Source organism: Mastigoproctus giganteus, chromosome 10 (genome assembly GCF_048544385.1).
Source record: "Mastigoproctus giganteus isolate SK-2022 chromosome 10, ASM4854438v1, whole genome shotgun sequence".
Taxonomy (NCBI): domain Eukaryota; kingdom Metazoa; phylum Arthropoda; class Arachnida; order Uropygi; family Thelyphonidae; genus Mastigoproctus; species Mastigoproctus giganteus.
This window is the reverse complement of record NC_143584.1, coordinates 197,254,518-197,272,933: the sequence shown is the minus strand read 5'-3', so window position 1 is coordinate 197,272,933 and position 18,416 is coordinate 197,254,518. Positions and strand designations below refer to the sequence as shown.

Below are 18,416 nucleotides of genomic sequence, written 5' to 3'. Positions count from 1 at the left end.
ATTCTTTACTCGGCCTTGTAAAAGTATCGGTAAGGGTTTCCACGTGTTCGTAACTACCGCTACCGTTATGAACTTTCCCGCCATTGTGATACCGTAGGTTATATACCGTACTAGATAGCGTTAGTTGAACTTCGTTAGCAGTTAAATTGTACGTTTAAATAAATACATATAACGACTTAGATTACAAACGTAATATAATTAATAACATAACATAATTAATTAATAAATTAATAGAATCATGACTCAGACCAGAGCAGCAAAGCAAAAGGCTCAAGCTAATGGAAGTGCTGTGGCTCAGAGCAGAACTGAGGGGGGCAGTTGTCCTCTGACTCACAGCCTTATAAAATGCACTGTTTGCTTGATGTTTGCAGAGCAATCGGGTACGGGACATGATACTGCCAAGGGGGATGTCTTTGTGTGTGCGCGATGCAAGGAGTGTATCGATATCAGGAAAAAACTCGGCGTTCTTATGGGCCTATATGAGAGCTTGAAGGACAGGGTGGATGCCCTCGAAGAAACTAAATTGAGGGGCCCATCAAGCTCTCAGCTGCCCACATCAACGCCAGAGCTTGCACTTGGGCATCGCGTGACACAGAGACAACCCCCAAGGCAGAATGCGCTGGTCCCGAAGGAACTAGTAGTTGTTGGTGACTATTGTCAGGGAAACGGGGAACATGCTTTGTAAAAAAGATAGGTGGAACAGGACCAGGGTATGTCTGCCAGGGGCAAAGGTTGATGACGTTGTAGAGCGAATATCATCTTTTAAGGGCACAAAAGGTGATATAGTTGTACACGTTGGCACTAATAATATTAAGAGTAGGAGACCGGCAGAATAACTTAACAAGTACAGGTCACTGTTGAACAAAAGCCGAGAATTAGGGTTGAATTTGAAAGTGTCTGCAATTCTGCCCAGACACGATAGGAGGGAGTATATGATGAGAGCCTTGTCGATCAATTCGGCCCTGGAAAGATTGTGCAAGGCTCAAGGGGTAGAATTTTTTTCAGCCTGGACTGTACTTGTTAACAGGAGAGATTGCTTCTACAGGGATGGGATACACTTAAATAGAAAGGGTGCAAGAATATTTGCTGATGCTATCGAGGCAGTGTTAGGTGGGTCGGAAAACTGCTAGCTTGGGGGGAGACAAAGACCAATAGATTGACAGTAGCCACTGGCAGAGGTGAAAGAGATTCTTGCACTGCTTCTATTAGAATGGGCAGAAGCCTGAAAAACAAGATGCAGGATATTTCAGAGACTGCTGGGAGTCATTGCGATACAAGTAAACACATGGGTTGTGTTAGGGTAGCTAAGAATAGAAACAGGTGCAGGTATACTTTCGTGTACACCAATGCTAGGAGTTTAGTAAATAAATTTGATGAATTTGAGGTATTGCTCAAAACATCGAAGGCAGATATTGTTGGGATATCAGAGACGTGGTGTCACACAGATATAAGGGATGCGGAATTGCAATTTGGGGAGTACAACGTCTACAGAAAGGATAGACAGGATAGGAAGGGGGGAGGTGTTATGCTATTAGTTAAGAAACACATAAAAACCAAGGAAGTGAAGCCAGTCGACATCGCTGGACAGTGCAGTGTGGAGTCAGTTTGGTGTGACATAAACATTGGGAGATCAAAATTGAGAGTAGGAGTGTGCTATAGGCCTAACGACTCTGATGAGTATAATAAGGAACTGTACAGGGAAATAGAGTGGGCCAGTAAATCAGAGTGTCTTATAATGTGAGATTTTAATTTCCCAGATATTGACTGGATTTTGGGGGCTGGTTACTCACACACTAGCAGGGCTTTTGTGGATTTATTGGATGATTGTTTTCTACATCAGCATGTTCGGGAGGCAACTAGAGGGAGTAATACTCTTGATTTGATTATCAGCAGTGATTCTTCATGCATTAAGAATCTGCAGATAAATGAACCACTAGGTGGCAGTGATCACAGTGTGCTGAAGTGGGATTTACTCAAAGAGGTAACTACCATTAGGGGTAAAGGGAAGGGTTATTGCTTCCGTAAAGGCGACTACGATGGACTGAGACAGTATTTAAATTCTATACAGTGGGACCAACTGATGATGTTACCAACAGCAAATTCAAAATGGGAAGCATTCAAAGAACTTATCTTGGAAGCTACTAGGCTTTACATACCAACTAAGAAATATTGTTCAAGGTTTAGGCCAAAATGGATGTCAGATGAACTAATGAGGCATATGGCAGAGAAGAAAAATGCATGGGATACATACAAATTAACACATGACACAGAAGCCTATGATAGATACAAGTTGATATGCAACCAAGTTACAAAGGAGGTTAGGCAGGCGAAGGCAGATTACGAGAAATCTTTGGCAAGGGATGCAAAGAAAAACAGCAAAGAGTTCTTTACTTATGTAAACTCTAGAAGGAAGGGGATGAATCAGATTGGTCCACTTCATATTGATGGGTCAACTGTTGATGATCCTGCTCAGGTAGCTAACAAACTAAATGAATATTTTGCATCGACATTCACACATGAGGAGGTATTCAGCGAGGGGAATGCCAGAGGTGTATTCAACTCTAGCAGTAAGCTACAGAATCTTGAAATAACTGGGAGTAAAGTGGAGGAGAAACTGTTGAAGATAAACACAAGAAAGGCACCCGGGGTGGATGGGATCTATCCAGTTATATTAAAGGAGGCAGCAAAGGAAGTAAGCAAACCCTTAGCCATAATTATGAGAGCTTCCTTGGACTCAGGGGAGGTACCCATAGACTGGAGATGTGCAAATGTGACCCCAATTCACAAAGGAGGATCAAAGGCTGACACAATTAACTATAGACCTGTGAGCTTAACTTCTGTTCCAGGAAAATTAATGGAGGCACTGGTTAAAGAAGCACTGCAGGATCATTTAGACAAGACTTCAGTTATAGCTCAGACACAGCATGGTTTTGTGAAGGGGAAGTCTTGCCTGACCAACTTGATTGGATACTATGATGCAGTCACAAAAGAACTGGATGCAGGGAATAACTTTGATATTATATACTTTTTGGATCTTAGAAAGGCTTTTGATACTGTTGCACATGGAAGACTGCTACACAAATTGGAGCAGTGTGACATTGGAGGCAAATTGCTGCTATGGATAAAGGGGTGGTTGAGGGGGAGAAGACAGAGTGGTAATCAATGGACACTGCTCATCGTGGACTGATGTTATTAGTGGAGTCCCTCAGGGCTCAGTGTTGGGTCCATTATTGTTTTCTGTATTTATAAATGATATTGATGATGGTATATCGGGCTTAATGTCCAAGTTTGCAGACGATACAAAGGTTGGCAGGATTGTCAAGGACACTACTGACACTATGCTGCTGCAACAGGATCTGGAAAGGTTGAGCAGATGGGCTGAGAGGTGGCAAATGAAGTTTAACATTGACAAATGTAAAGTACTACACATGGGAAACAGCAACCCCAGAGCAACGTATCAACTCTGTGGTACAACACTGACAGTGGTAGAGAATGAAAGGGACTTGGGGGTGGTTGTGCAGGCAGATATGAAGATCTCTGAGCAGTGCAGATGGGCTGCAAGAGTAGCTCATGGAGTATTGTCAATGATATACAGGAATTTTTCCAGCAGGGATAAGGAGGTGATTATTCCATTGTATAAGGCGATGGTCAGGCCACACCTAGAGTACTGTATACAGGTCTGGAGGCCTCATTTCAAGGAGGATGTAGAGCTGCTGGAACGAGTACAGAGAAGGGCAACAAGATTAGTGAATGGAACAAAGGGGTGCTCTTACGAAGAAAGGCTTAAGTTTTGCAAATTACAGTGTCTGGAGACTAGGCACCAGCGAGGTGATCTGATAGAGGTGTATAAAGCCTTGAATGGTTTAAGCATGCTCAATGCTGATGGGATTCTTCCTCTAGCTCAGAAAAATCACCTGAGAGGGCATAAATTCAAATTGAGGAAAGACAGATGTAGGATAGACGTGCGGAAATTTGCCTTTAGCCAGCGGGTGGTTGGTTGGTGGAACAGACTTCCATCCCTTGTGGTGAAGGTTGATAGCCTAAATAAGTTTTTAAGGCTCAGCTGGACATGTATTTTGAACGAACAGGGGGGTGAAGTGGAAGTGGTTTTTTTTTTTTTTTTTTTTGGCTGATGCTACATAAGCTTGCTTTCTTGCATCAAATGCCTCTACTAATGCTAATGCTAATGCATTTTTCTTCTCTTCCATATGCCTCATTAGTTCATCTGACATCCATTTTGGCCTAAACCTTGAACAATATTTCTTAGTTGGTATGTAAAGCCTAGTAGCTTCCAAGATAAGCTCTTTGAATGCTTCCCATTTTGAATTTGCTGTTGGTAACATCATCAGTTGGTCCCACTGTATAGAATTTAAATACTGTCTCAGTCCATCGTAGTCGCCTTTACGGAAGCAATAACCCTTCCCTTTACCCCTAATGGTAGTTACCTCTTTGAGTAAATCCCACTTCAGCACACTGATCACTGCCACCTAGTGGTTCATTTATCTGCAGATTCTTAATGCATGAAGAATCACTGCTGATAATCAAATCAAGAGTATTACTCCCTCTAGTTGCCTCCCGAACATGCTGATGTAGAAAACAATCATCCAATAAATCCACAAAAGCCTTGCTAATGTGTGAGTGACCAGCCCTCAAATTCCAGTCAATATCTGGGAAATTAAAATCTCACATTATAAGACTCTCTGATTTACTGGCCCACTATTTCTCTGTACAGTTTCTTATTATACTCATCAGTCATTAGGCCTATAGCACACTCCTACTCTCAATTTTGATCTCCCAATGCTTATGTCACATCAAACTGACTTAACACTGCACTGTCCATCGATGTTGACTGGCTTCACTTCCTTGGATTTTGTGTTTCTTAACTAATAGCATAACCCCTCCCCCCTTCCTATCCTGTCTATCCTTTCTTTAGACGTTGTGGTCCCCAAATTCCAGTTCTACATCCCTTATATCTGTGTGACACCACGTCTCTGATATCCCAACAATATCTGCCTTTGATGTTTTGAGCAATACCTCAAATTCATCAAATTTAATTACTAAACTCCTAGCATTGGTGTACACGCAGGTATACATGCACCTGTTTCTATTCTTGGCTACCCTAACACAACCCATGTGTTTACTTGTACCGCAATGGCTCCCAGCAGTCTCTGAAATATTAAGCATCTTGTTTTTCAGGCTTCTACTCATTCTAATAGCAGTGCAAGAATCGTTCACCTCTGCCAGTGGCTACTGGCAATCTATTGGTCTTTGTCTCCCCCCCAAGCTAGCAGTTTTCTGACCCACCTAACACTGCCTCGATAGCATCAGCAAATATTCTTGCACCCTTTCTATTTAAGGGTGTCCCATCCCTGTAGAAGCAATCTCTCCTGTTAACAAGTACAGTCCAGGCGGAAAAAAATTCTACCCCTTGAGCCTTGCACAATCTTTCCAGGGCCGAATTGATCGGCAAGGCTCTCATCATATACTCCCTCCTCCCTCCCGTCTGGGCAGAATTGCAGACACTTTCAAATTCAACCCTAATTCACGGCTTTTTCATCAGTGACCTGTACTTGTTAAGTAATTCTGCCGGTCTCCTACTCTTAATGTCATTAGTGCCAACGTGTACAACTATATCACCTTTTGTGCCCTTAAAAGATGATATTCGCTGTACAACGTCATCAACCTTTGCCCCTGGCAGACATACCCTGGTCCTGTTCCACCTATCCTTTTTACAAAGGATGTTCCCCGTTTCCCTGACAATAGTCACCAACAACTACTAGTTCCTTCGGGACCAGCGCATTCTGCCTTGGGGGTTGCCTCTGTGTCACGTGATGCCCAAGTGCAAGCTCTGGCGTTGATGTGGGCAGCTGAGAGCTTGATGGGCCGCTCAATTTAGATCCTTCGAGGGCATCCACCCTGTCCTTCAAGCTCTCATACAGGCCCACAAGAACGCAGAGTTGTTGCCTGATATCGATACACTGCTTGCATTGCGCACACACAAAGACATCCCCCATGGCAGTGTCATGTCCCGATACTGCCATGGGGGATGTCTTTGTCGGGGGATGTCTTAAAACATTAGATAAAACTAAATTTCAAAATGACGGCGAGGAGAAGAGATGTGAATTTATTATTTCATTTATGTTTATTTGTTCCAAATCATCATTTTCCATCGAAATTATTGCCAAATTAGAAAGTCGTTGTCACAATGTCGATCGTAAATAAATTTTTCATTAATTTTAATTTTGAAAAACTCCGTTAACCTCAGCCAACTGAAACTGAAAAAATTGTCCGATCTGAAGTCATAAAAGGACTCGCATGTAGGGAGTATGGGTTGGCACACCCAGGGTCCTGAACTGGATATCACTCTTAGGGTAACTCGGGAATTCTTTGTCTGGTATAGGATAAGAATCAGGCTTCCTTGCACCATATGACTAATAATAATAATAAATTAGCATTAGTAGTGGCATTTGATGCAAGAAAAAAAGCTGGTACAGCATGAGCCAAAAAAGGGAAAAAACCATTTCCTATACACCTCCCCATCCGCTCCAAAAGTTTGTCCTGTTCTGCCTTCAATTTGTTTAAGCTATCAACTTCCACAACAACAGATGGAAGTTCGTTTCACATTCAACAACTCGTTAGCTAAATTCAAATTTCCAAACTGTTCTACCAATGTCTTTCCTCAATTTCAATTTATGCTCTCGCATAAATTGAAAGTATCTCATCAAGATTGAGCCTGCTCAACCCATTCAAGGCTTTGTACACCTCAATCAGATCACCTCGCAGGTACGTAGTCTCCAGAAGCTGCAATTTACAGATCCTAAGCCTTTCTTGGTAAGAGCAGCTTTGTTCCCCTCATTTGCAGAAATATTTAATGGAACTGCTACATTTGAAAAAGTATGTCAAATTGTTTTTAAAAATATTGTAACAGTTCAAGTGGAGTGACATTGTCTTTAATATAAATTTACAGTACTCTTAAGTTCTTCAAATAATGCTAAACCATCAATATCAGACTGATTATGATCAATGTCACTTAATTTGTTATTAAATGTTTGCAAAGATATAAATCTTATTTCCATGTTTTTTTAATTCTGAAATATTATAAAATTTCAAATATTTCTACATCTTCTTTCATATTTGTAAAACTTTCAGTTAATGAGAAAATTATACATAATTTAAAAGAAAAAATTAATTTTGAAATTTTGTTGCGGATCCTGAATAGCTTTCTCTCTACTTTCTTAATCGAAATGACGTCTAGTCTTTTCCTTACAGGGCTTACTTGTGGAAACGAAATGATGGTAGTCGCGTTGATTGTATAAAACCAATTAGATGAGCAGTGTGACTGCTGGGTATGTGGGACAAGCGGTTGAATAGGTTTTTAGAGTAACACTAAGTTGCAGAATGGTAATCCCTTTTGGCTCTTAATTCGTACTTAGCAGCAACGCTAATTAACTCAATAGCCTCAATTAACTGAATAGATGCGCACAATGCGTTCCCAGTAAAGTCCCTCGCAATCTGTCCGTTGTACGAAAATTTTATTTGTTCTACTAAAACTTAAATGTAATTACCATGGGAATTAATAAAAAAAAATCAGAAATATCAAATTTGTCTACAACGAAGTTCGTTGAACAGCGGTCGGACTTGTATATGTCAAAAAGTTTTGGTACCCTCCTGGTCTGTCGCCCGGAAGCGACCCTTACCTCGCCTACTCCAAGGCCCTCTTGTGGCAACCATGGGTCCGGCCACACCTTGAGTACTGTGTACAGGTCTGGAGGCCTCATTTTAGGAAAGTAGAATTCAGGAAAGATGTGGAGCTGCTGGAACAAGTACAGAGAAGAGCAACGAGTTTGTTGAACAGAACAAAGGGGCGCTCTTACCAAGAAAAGCTTCAGATTTGCAAATTGCAACATCTGGAGACTAGCCACCCGTGAGGTGATCTGATTGTGTTTAAGGCTTTGAATCGATTGTGTAAGCTCAATGCTAATGGGATTGAACATTGAGTTTCGTCTTGTTCAGATTAAGAAACTGAGAGGATCCAGATTTAAATTGAGGAGAGACAGTTGCAGAATAGATGTGCGGAAATTTGCCTTTAGCCAGCGGGTGGTTGATTGGTGGAATCTTTTGCAGTTTGAACAAATGGAGAGGTCAAATGGTAGGGTTTTTTCCTTTTTTTGCTGATGCTGTATAAGCTTGCTTTCTTCCATCACACTCCTCTCCTAATGCTAAAGCTAATGCTAGGCAGACGACCACACGTGTTTGTCCGATTAGATTGCTCTTTGTAAAAGAACAAATGTCTAAAGAATTTTTTTTTTCTTTTCTTTTTTTTTTAATCTTCAAACCCCTGTTTTGAAACCGCATTTCACTAGATGCATCAAAAATGAAATGGCTTTTGGTTAATGGGTATTTTTGGCCATTAACGAAGAGCTAAAAATAAAACAAAAAGAAGAAACAGTAATCCTGCACTTAAATTTCGTGAGTCACGGTCAACCCGCAAGTCACCGCCAGCTTCAACTTCGGGTGAATTCTGACTGGCAGTTCCGACTTGACTGAGCATGCGCGACAGTGACATTGTAACATACTGGCAATGGAGAACATACGAGCAGTAACTTTTTTCGTTTTCAGAAAGGATAAAGTTTCCTGACTACATAAGAATTTGATTATAAAAAGAAAAGCAGACAGCTATAAAAACGATAACGGAAATAGCTAAGTATTATTTTCGGGTAATATATTTTATATTGCCTGAAATTAAAAATATGAATATTTTGTGATTATTTTTATATACTGTATTTGTAATAATTTGTGAATTATTCCATTTATGAAAATGGTGAATTAAATAAAAATACGTGTAGTACTTAATTCTATAGATCTAATGATTTTAGCTTTCTATTTTTTAGATATATATATATACAGTATATACCATAAATTAGATAACTTAGTGTAAGTGCCCTCCATAGTTTGAAAATCGATGTAGTCCCAAGCCAACCGTACCCCCGGTATACATGAATCAACATATGTAATAAGATAATAAATATAATAAGCCTTACGTGGGAAAAATATTTTGCAAGGGACTTTTTCAAGGGCTAAACCCCTACAAAATATCCAACCCATGTCAGGCTGAGCTATCGGTTTCTGTTGTCATATGCCTGTATAACTATGACGAAAAAGTCCATAATGATGGATATTTCTTTAAAATAAGTACTAAGCAAGCCTAAATAAGTATTATGCAAGTGAACAATTAAGGGAGTACATATGTCTAAACCGTAATTTAGTAGAATACAGGCTGGATGACATTTAGCCCGACCGATTAATATTTGCTGAATAAAGGCTAAATAAGCTAACATAAGGAGAACGGAAAGCGGTATAGATAAAGAAATAGTACCTCACTCCCCCTCGAATTACTCTAATAGTTCGTGAGGTATGAAAAAAGGCAACAAGAAAAAAACGGAATGGCTAATTCCTAATATATTTTAACGCCAATATATAACAAACGGAAATATGGCAAGTAGTGTCGATCCTTTAGAGTAGAATGTTAAGCGTTAATAGCGCAGGAGGTAGCACGCCAGAACCCGTATAGTAACCCGACTATGATATTAAGATTCATACTTTACCATAGCCAATAGCGGAAAGAACTAAAAGCCTGTAAATCTAAGCACAAGTCGTATATAACCGCTGTGCTTGTCAGCGCCACCTAAGATGTGTCGAATATCTACTGACCAGCCAATATTAAGATAAATAAAAAAAAAAGGATAATAGACGCCCTCTATAGTAGTGAAAGCAAAACTAATAAATTCTCAGATGTAGAAGAGAAATCTCAGTAGAAGAATAGAAACGAATTAATTCCTACTGTAAAAACACATATAGGTACGATTTTTTAATGAGTGTAATCTATATATAGTGTGTTTTTGCAGCAGTACCTAGTATGTACATGTATATACAAGGCTAAGTAGTAACCGTCACGCACAATATATACCGATGTATAAAACAAGATAATAATACCATTAAAGATGAGCAACTATTCCAGTTATATATATTTCAATGTTCGGTATGCCAAATGGCTTCCATAGTATCCAACTGGTTTAAATTATGGTGGTACTTATTTAGGGCTATGGACAAGGCAGTACTCATATGTTTAATAATGAAATTATGCGGGAAACCGTTATCTAATAATTTATGCTTGAGATCGATAAGTGCGTCGATAACATCACTAGTATTATTACAGATATTTAATCTTCTGATACATTGTGCCACTATTATGTTTTTAAGGATACGTATTGAGATATTTGTAAACCAACAGGTTAGGTCTATAGTTTTGAAATTGAATTCTTTGCGCTTGTCAAATACCTTGGTATGTAGGTTATTATTCTTACTATGTATATCAATATCCAGATAGGTAGCTTTGAAAGAGTCGCTCTTGTTAGTGACCTCTAGAACTAATTCCTGTGGGTAGTGCTTAGTTGCTTCTGCATGGAAGTTAGGATAGTTGAACACGATTAGGTCGTCAATATATCTAAACATATTGATATCTTTATCGAAGTTATTTTCATAGTGGTGTAAATATAAATTGGCAATGAGACAAGAGTTACTCGCCCTCATGGCGATGCATGTATGTTGTATAAAAATGTTGCTACCATTATAAATGTAGCTATTAGAAATGCAAAGGTTTAATAGGTTATCCCAGTAATTACGTTGGCAGAGTAAGATATCGCTATAATCTGTGAAATATTTATTTAAAACTAATTTTAAACTATCATGAGGAATGCTAGTGAATAAGTTTTTGAAATCATATGTACTGATATGCTTGATATTATGCTTATTACTATTTATGAATGTTAAAATAGGCCTATTATTACTAATAATTCTAGTGAATTCTATAGTGTTGAAGATAATGCTTTGCAGTTCAACTAGCTTTTTATGCGGGACCTTTGAATAGCTATTCCTGCATGATGTTATAAATCTGAAACTAATAGGCGATTTATGAAACTTGGGTATACCATACAGATAAGGGAAGTTGGTGTTGCAGTTATTCAGTTTTAACTTTTTATTTATGGCTAGTAGCTTCTTGGTAATAGTACCAAGGTTACTATTTATACTAGCGTATGTAGCACTGCTATATAATTCGTTGTGTAATAGAGAGGCGTAGAATTTTTTGCAGATGAAACTGTAATTATTAGCGGCCTTGTCTATAGTAGTTATGATAAATATGTCCTGTAGATCCTTTAATTGCCGCTTAATTATCTGCAGGTTAAATATTTTAATATCTCTATTGGTATAGTGCGTCCTACGTAAATGTTTCCTACGTATATGCTGATTAAGGTCGTTGTTGGTAAGTACCAACCAATTATAGAAGGCCTCTAGTGGTAAATTATACTTATATGCCAGTTTAAGGCAAAATTGCATAAGGTCAGAGTGTAACTGTTTGGTAATATAGTTGATATTAGGACTAGTATTAGGTCTATATTTAAAACCATAGGATAGTACAGTGCGCAGTTCCTGGTATGGAACCAAGTTGAGATCACCCGTAATGACATGCTTATGGTGCATATCTACATAATCATGGTATTGTGGCAAGTGGCAGTAGCAAATAGCCTCCTTGTAGCCCTTATCTAGGTTGCATGCTAGTGGTTTATAGTTACAAGCAGTAAGCCCAAAAGGTTTATTATAACTGAACCTGGTTACTATATTCATATTTTTGAGTGGAAAATCGTTAATATGCTTATTTAAGATATCCTTAAAAGGTAAGCTGTCAAATGTAATGTTACAGAATTTAATATTAATAGAGATGCTATGGATAACTGGTTTATTACCCAAGCGATATTTAAAGATATCCTTGAGTAAGTGGTCTAAATGCTGGTTACGGTGTAGATATGTCAAATTAATTTTTTCCAAAGCTTTAAGCTTGCTATGCTTGAGGCCGAATACGATATCATGTATGTATTTTATATTTATATTAGGTTCATCCCATGTATCCAAAACTTCAGTAAATCTGCCTAATATATGCTTAGTGTGTATTAATTTGCCAGTACGAGCATTGGAATAATTGTAGTTGCGTTTCTTGCTACGTGGCAATTTGTATGCTGATCTATTTGCCATGCGAAAAAGTTTATATACGCAGGTGTCTAAGCTACCATTATTATAATTACGTCCGTTGAACATGCTATTGAGACCGTATGGGTAAAGGGTTTTTTGTTTTAGTAAGTCCTTTGCAAAATATCTTTCCCACGTAAGGCTTATTATATTTATTATCTTATTACATATGTTTTATTCATGTATACTGGGGGTACGGTTGGCTTGGGACTACATCCATTATCAAACTATGGAGGGCACTTACACTATAACTTATCTAATTATGACATATCTAACGTCCGATGTAATGTTCAATCGCTCGATTGCATAAATAGGTTCGTTCTATACTTAACATTTATTATTTAATTTAATAATTTAAACTCAGTAATATTCTGATTCTATATATATATATATATATATATATATATATATATATATGTTTCAAATATCCCAGTTGGTATTCAGTAATTTTTCTCATTGTCCTCATGACAGCTATACTTTTAATATTATTTTTCAATATCCATAAGTGCTGGATACATAGGTTTCTTGTTATAATGTTTACGGATAATCAACTAACTATCTTCGTATTCTATACTATCCTCATTATTACTTGTTGTTCTCCCTTTTTCTGGGATGTGCCTTTCTCTTCCATCTCCCATCTTTACTAATACTTTCCCATAATTCCCCTCCTTTCCTTACTTCTCCCACTATTATCCCATTTCTTTTCATAATTTACCGTGGAGTTTTCAGGTAATCCCTGAAACCTCCAATACGAGAATTTTATTTTAGGTCCCTGGCATGCCTCCACGTGGCTTGAGAAGGGAGTTAGGGGGCTGTCAGCACTAAAGTGTCAGCACTAAACATTCAACAGAACAACACATACATTACACACCCACATTGTCACACTTACCGGATTTGGCTCATGCCTTACAGATGAAACTGAGGCATACAGGGGAAACCCAAGAGGGTGCCAATAAGTAGAAATTATAATTGAATATCAATTTACTGAACATGGCATTTATATGATTATTTTCCATTTTTTTTTTTTTTTTTTTTTTTAGGAAGAATATAGTATACGAACAGAAATATCCAAAGGAATGCTGTTAATGGAAAGAACAACATCGCAAGAACATGTATCACTTGTGAAGAAAGAAATCGATAAGTAGTTATTTAAAACAGAGTGGCGATTCCTAATAATTGAAAAACTCCATGCAATTCTAAAGATGAGAGATTTCAAACTTAGCATCAGCTTTTCCTATTTGTGTATCCACAGAACGTTTTTCTGTGGACAGTCGTACAGCCAGAAGAACTAACATATGTGATTTATAAATGGTACAATAAAAGTATCTCCAATTAAGAATATTACACAGAAGTAACAACAACTTATGAGTAAAACTACCATTTCATTACAATTAAATCAGTTCATAAAGAATGTTGGCAATTTAATTTTTAGATCTGCATATTTGAACACATCAGTCAAGATATCTGGCAATTATCTTTATTGGTAAACACACTTGCCATAAAACTTTTGTCAAGAAGTACAAAGGAAGAACTCCTGAAATGCATTCGTAGCTTCATAAGGAAAGATATTGCAGTTGTGAAATTTTTTTGGAAGACGTTTTCACAGGGCATAGGTCTAAAAACACACCTCGGAGAAAATAATGAGAAGAACCATTTCACTTGTTCAATCTCTGCTCAAAATTCTGAGTATTCTGAAGATTAAACTGAATTTCAAGATTCCCTTTGATGAAAACGTTTCAGCTGAATAACTTCTGATATCAAAAGGATATTTCTAAAAACATGCTATAGTTCATAATGTTAAAGGTTTTGGTCGTCCAAGCAGTGAGAAGTTCAGAGAGATAAAAGATCAAAAATCATATCAGATATCATATTAAGGATAAACGTTCCAGCTGTGAAAACTCTAAGAAGAATTTATCACAGAGAGGAGGCCTACAATTCCATCTGAGCTTTGCAACTGAAAAATCTTTCATCTTTCCAACCTGTGAAAAGATGCTCTCACGAATAAAATGCCTCCAACCCCATCTCAGCGTTCATACTGGAGAAAAACATTTCACCTGTCCAACCTGTGAGAAGAAGTTCTCACGGAAAGTAGCACTCCAAATCCATCTTAGAGTTCATACCGGAGAAAAACCTTTCAGCTGTCCAATCTGTGAAAAGAAGTTCTCAATGAGTCACTGTGTCGGTTACCATCTCACAGTTCATACCGGAGAAAAACCTTTCAGCTGTCCAACTTGTGAGATGTCGTTCACACAGAGAGCAAACCTAATAGCACACCAAAAAATTCATAGTGGGAAAAAACCTTTCAGTTGTCCAACCTGTGAAAAGAAATTCTTACGCAGAGGAGCACTCCGAGAGCATCTTGTAGTTCATACTAGAGAAAATCCTTTCAGCTGTCCAGTCTGTGAAAAGAAGTTCTCATGGAGAAAAACACTCAACACACACCTCATAAGTCATGGAGAAAAACCGTTCAGCTGTCAAACCTGTGGGGATAAGTTCTCTGCAAGAAAGGATCTCCAACACCATCTCAGAGTTCATACTGGAGAAAAACCTTTCTGCTGTCCAATCTGTGAGAAGAAGTTCTCATGGAGAGCATCCGTAAAAGCGCACCTCAGAATTCATAGTGGAGAAAAACCTTTCAGCTGTCCAACCTGTGAGAAGAAGTTCTCATGTAGAACATCCCTAAAAGCACACCTCAGAATTCATAGTGGAGAAAAACCTTTCAGCTGTCCAACCTGTGAGAAAAGGTTCAGACACAAAAGTTATCTCCGAAAGCATTTCAAAGTTCATACTGGAGAAAAACCTTTCAGCTGTCCAACCTGTGAGAAGAAGTTCTCATGGAGAGCATCCGTAAAAGCACACCTCAGAATTCATAGTGGAGAAAAACCTTTCAGCTGTCCAACCTGTGAGAAAAGGTTCAGAGACAAAAGTGATCTCCGAAAGCATCTCAAAGTTCATACTGGAGAAAAAAACCTTTAAGCTGTCCAACCTGTGTGATGAAGTTCTCACTTAGAGGAAATCTTACAAAGCACCTCAGAATTCACAAAGAAGAAACACTTTTCAGCTGTTCACACTGTGAGAAGAAGTTTCCCCAGAGGGAATACTTTATAAGTCACCTGAGAATTCATACTGGAGAAAAGGTTTAAATGGTCACACTATGAGATGAAATTCTCAATGAGAGCAGAGCTCCAAACCCATATCAGAATTCATTGTGCCGCAAACCTATCATCTGTCAAACGTGTGAGAAGAGGTTCTCAAGGAGATTAGACTTCCAAATCCATTTCAGAATTCGTACTGGAGAAAAACCTTTCAGGTGTCTAACAGAGAATAAACTTCACAACGAACTTCAAAATTCATAGTGAAAAAAACCTTTCCACTGTGAGAAGGTTTACGGAGAGAGATCTTCTTACAGAAAAACCACAGAATTCATACTGTAGAAAAGACATCATAATTCATAATTTGGAAAAATGAAAACATTTTTTATGTCCACGTTTTGAGAACTTCTCACAGAGAGAGCAATCCTTTCATCTGCCCAAACTGTGAGATCCTGTGTTATTTATTTTGGTTAAAGTTTAGAATAGGGTATCCCTACCTTGAATTTCCCAAGAGTGTGGCCTGATGCTGTGTTTGACAGGCGTTTCTTTTCCGCAGCAATCACGTGATATCTATAACATCACGCCGTTACTTTAGATCATGTGACATATGACGTTCGGTGGTTGTGTTACATATGATATTCAGTGGGCGTGTGACATAAGTGCAAAGACTGGCTAGCAAGGACACCTGGTAGGCTGCTGAGTTTGAAAAAAGCACGGGCATAATGCATTGATATCATGTGACCAGCTTGTGACAGAAATGCGCAGACTCATCAATCGTCTCCAAACATATATCACATGACCACCGTGCGTCATAAGTCACATGATTGAAAGTGACGTCATGCATATCACGTGACTTCTTCAGAACATAAACGCCTGTGAGACCTGGCATCAGGCCACATAATGCGAAAATTCAAGGTAGGGGGGTATCCTAATGTAAACTAGCCTTAATTTTTTTATTTATTGAAGTGAAGTTTCTTTAAGAACGCTCCAGACAGTTTTCAGATGGAAGTAACTTGCTTTGATAGATCGACAAACAATGCAAGGAGAACGTGACAGTTGCGATAAGTAAACGCATTACAGGCAAATTGTACAACCAACCTACTGACCTCAATGACCCCTTTCGTGCATGATTTTTTTTTTTTTTTTTTGTTAACCTCTGGAAATTTATTCTTCCGATTATCATTAAATTTTGTTAATTGATAAGGAAATGAAGTGAAAAGCTGTGCTTTATATCTTTACTTTTATAGCCTGTGGATAATATTCCTAATATTTTTGCGTATTAGAATTTCCGTTAATAGGATTAAATTCAAATTCGTATATGTAATCAAAATGACAGACACTTGCTACATAACGTATAGCGAACTGTATTTTGTTATGGAGTGTCCATCGTAAAGTGATTTAATCATACAGTGAACCAATCATAAAGTGCGGGTCCACTGTAGTGAACTTTGTACGGCGCGGAGAACATATACGTGTGCAATGCGACAACTGAAACCACCTCCATTGAGTAAATATCAGAGATCTTACCAATTTCAAAAGCGCAAAAATTAAAGTGTGCGATGGAGTTGAACAAAGAAGACAAAGAATATCCATCCCCATCATCAGAGCCTTACATCTCCCCAGAAAAGTAGGCGCCTCCGTAGCCAGGTGGGAAGGAGCAACAGTGCGTAGCACACGCTTCTTGATTAGACCGGGGTTCGAGCTCGTCACCACCAAATACGGAGTATGCGGAAACTTCAAGGAATAATCACCTCATATCCCGGAGCAATATGGCCTTAGTTGCTAATGCTCCTAAAAACCAAATAACAACATAACAACAAATAACCCCAGAAAAGTTAGAAGTGAATTTGGAAGGAGGAGTTATGGAAGTTGATAGTGCAAATTAAAATGATGAAGAATCCTCGAAAACCAATCATAAACAAAAAACGGAGAAGATAAAAGAGACTGCTGGAATTACTCAATCAAAACGAATAATATGAAAAACATTTTTTATGTTAGTTCTGTTTTATTAACTTCATTTTATTTCAGAGCACAATGAATAAAATATTGATGTTTTTTCCCTTACATGTCCTAGTTGGGTTTTCTTTTGGCTACACACACACACACACACACACACACACATATATATGTATATATATATATACAGGGTGTCTCAAAAAATATTGGTACAAACGTTTAGTGAAGGTAGATAACATCTAAAGAAATTTGAATCGCATAGGAACCCATAAACAGAAACGTCACTGTAAGTAGGTAGACAACGCTGTTCATCAGTTTGCGAGAGGGAAACTTTCTGGTTTACTCATTCAAGCAGTAGGCTTGCACGAAGAGCATGCATCGATATACGAACTGTGAGCTGCCATACATGCACCTAGTGTATGCATTAGCAGAGGGCAATGGATCAGCCGCTCAACAAATTTATGGAGAACGCTTCCCAGACAGACTTGTACCGGACCACCATTTGTTTGAGTGTGTGCATCGAAATTTGTGCGATTATGAGACACTTATAGGTAATGGGGTAATGCGGGCAGACCACGTTCAACACGAACTCTCACCATGGAGGAAAGTGTGTTGAATGTCATCCAGAATAATCCTACTTCGAGCACACGTGCCATTGCTTCTGCTTTAGGAGTGTGTCATTGCAGTGTACAGCATGTCTGGCACAACAATTCCCTACACCCGTTTCATCTCCAAAGAGTTCAGCTACTGCTCCTCCAAGGTCATCATGCACGTGTGGCTTTTGCGCCGTAGTTTCTCCAAGAAAGTGTTCCAGCCTTGAATTTTCCAGCCTATGTTTTGTTCATGGAAGAAGCTTATTTCACCCAGGAAGGCTTATTCAATCAGCACAATGCTCATGTGTGGGCTCACAACAACCCACACAGTATGTGTCCCCAAGCGGCACAACATCGCTTCGCAATAAATGTGTGGGTAGGTATGGTCAGTGACTGCTTAGTCGGCTCATACCTGGTACCATCCCACATGAACTCTGCTAAATATTGGATCTTCCTTGAACAAGTTCTACGAGGATTATTGACGATGTTTCAGCAAATGTGAGACGCAACATTTGGTTTCAACATGATGGGGTGCCTGCCCATTATGGAAGTTGCGTTGTGACCATTTTAACAGGCATATTGGGCGTCGATGGATTGGTCCTGGTGGACCCGTTGCCTGGCCTCCAGGCTCACCTGATTTATCAAGCCTTGATTTCTTTCTGTGGGGGCCCTCAAATCTATCGTGTATGAATCG

The 18,416-nt window shown here is 38.7% G+C and overlaps 1 protein-coding gene across 1 annotated transcript; it reads left to right on the top strand.

Annotated features, from left to right (window-relative positions):
• Positions 1–14,247: 14,247 nt before the first annotated feature.
• LOC150079740 (uncharacterized) lies at positions 14,248–15,057 on the top strand. The gene has a single exon (XM_090383206.1). The coding sequence runs from the start codon at positions 14,248–14,250 to the stop codon at positions 15,055–15,057; it is 810 nt and encodes a 269-aa protein (XP_090239332.1).
• Positions 15,058–18,416: the final 3,359 nt, after the last annotated feature.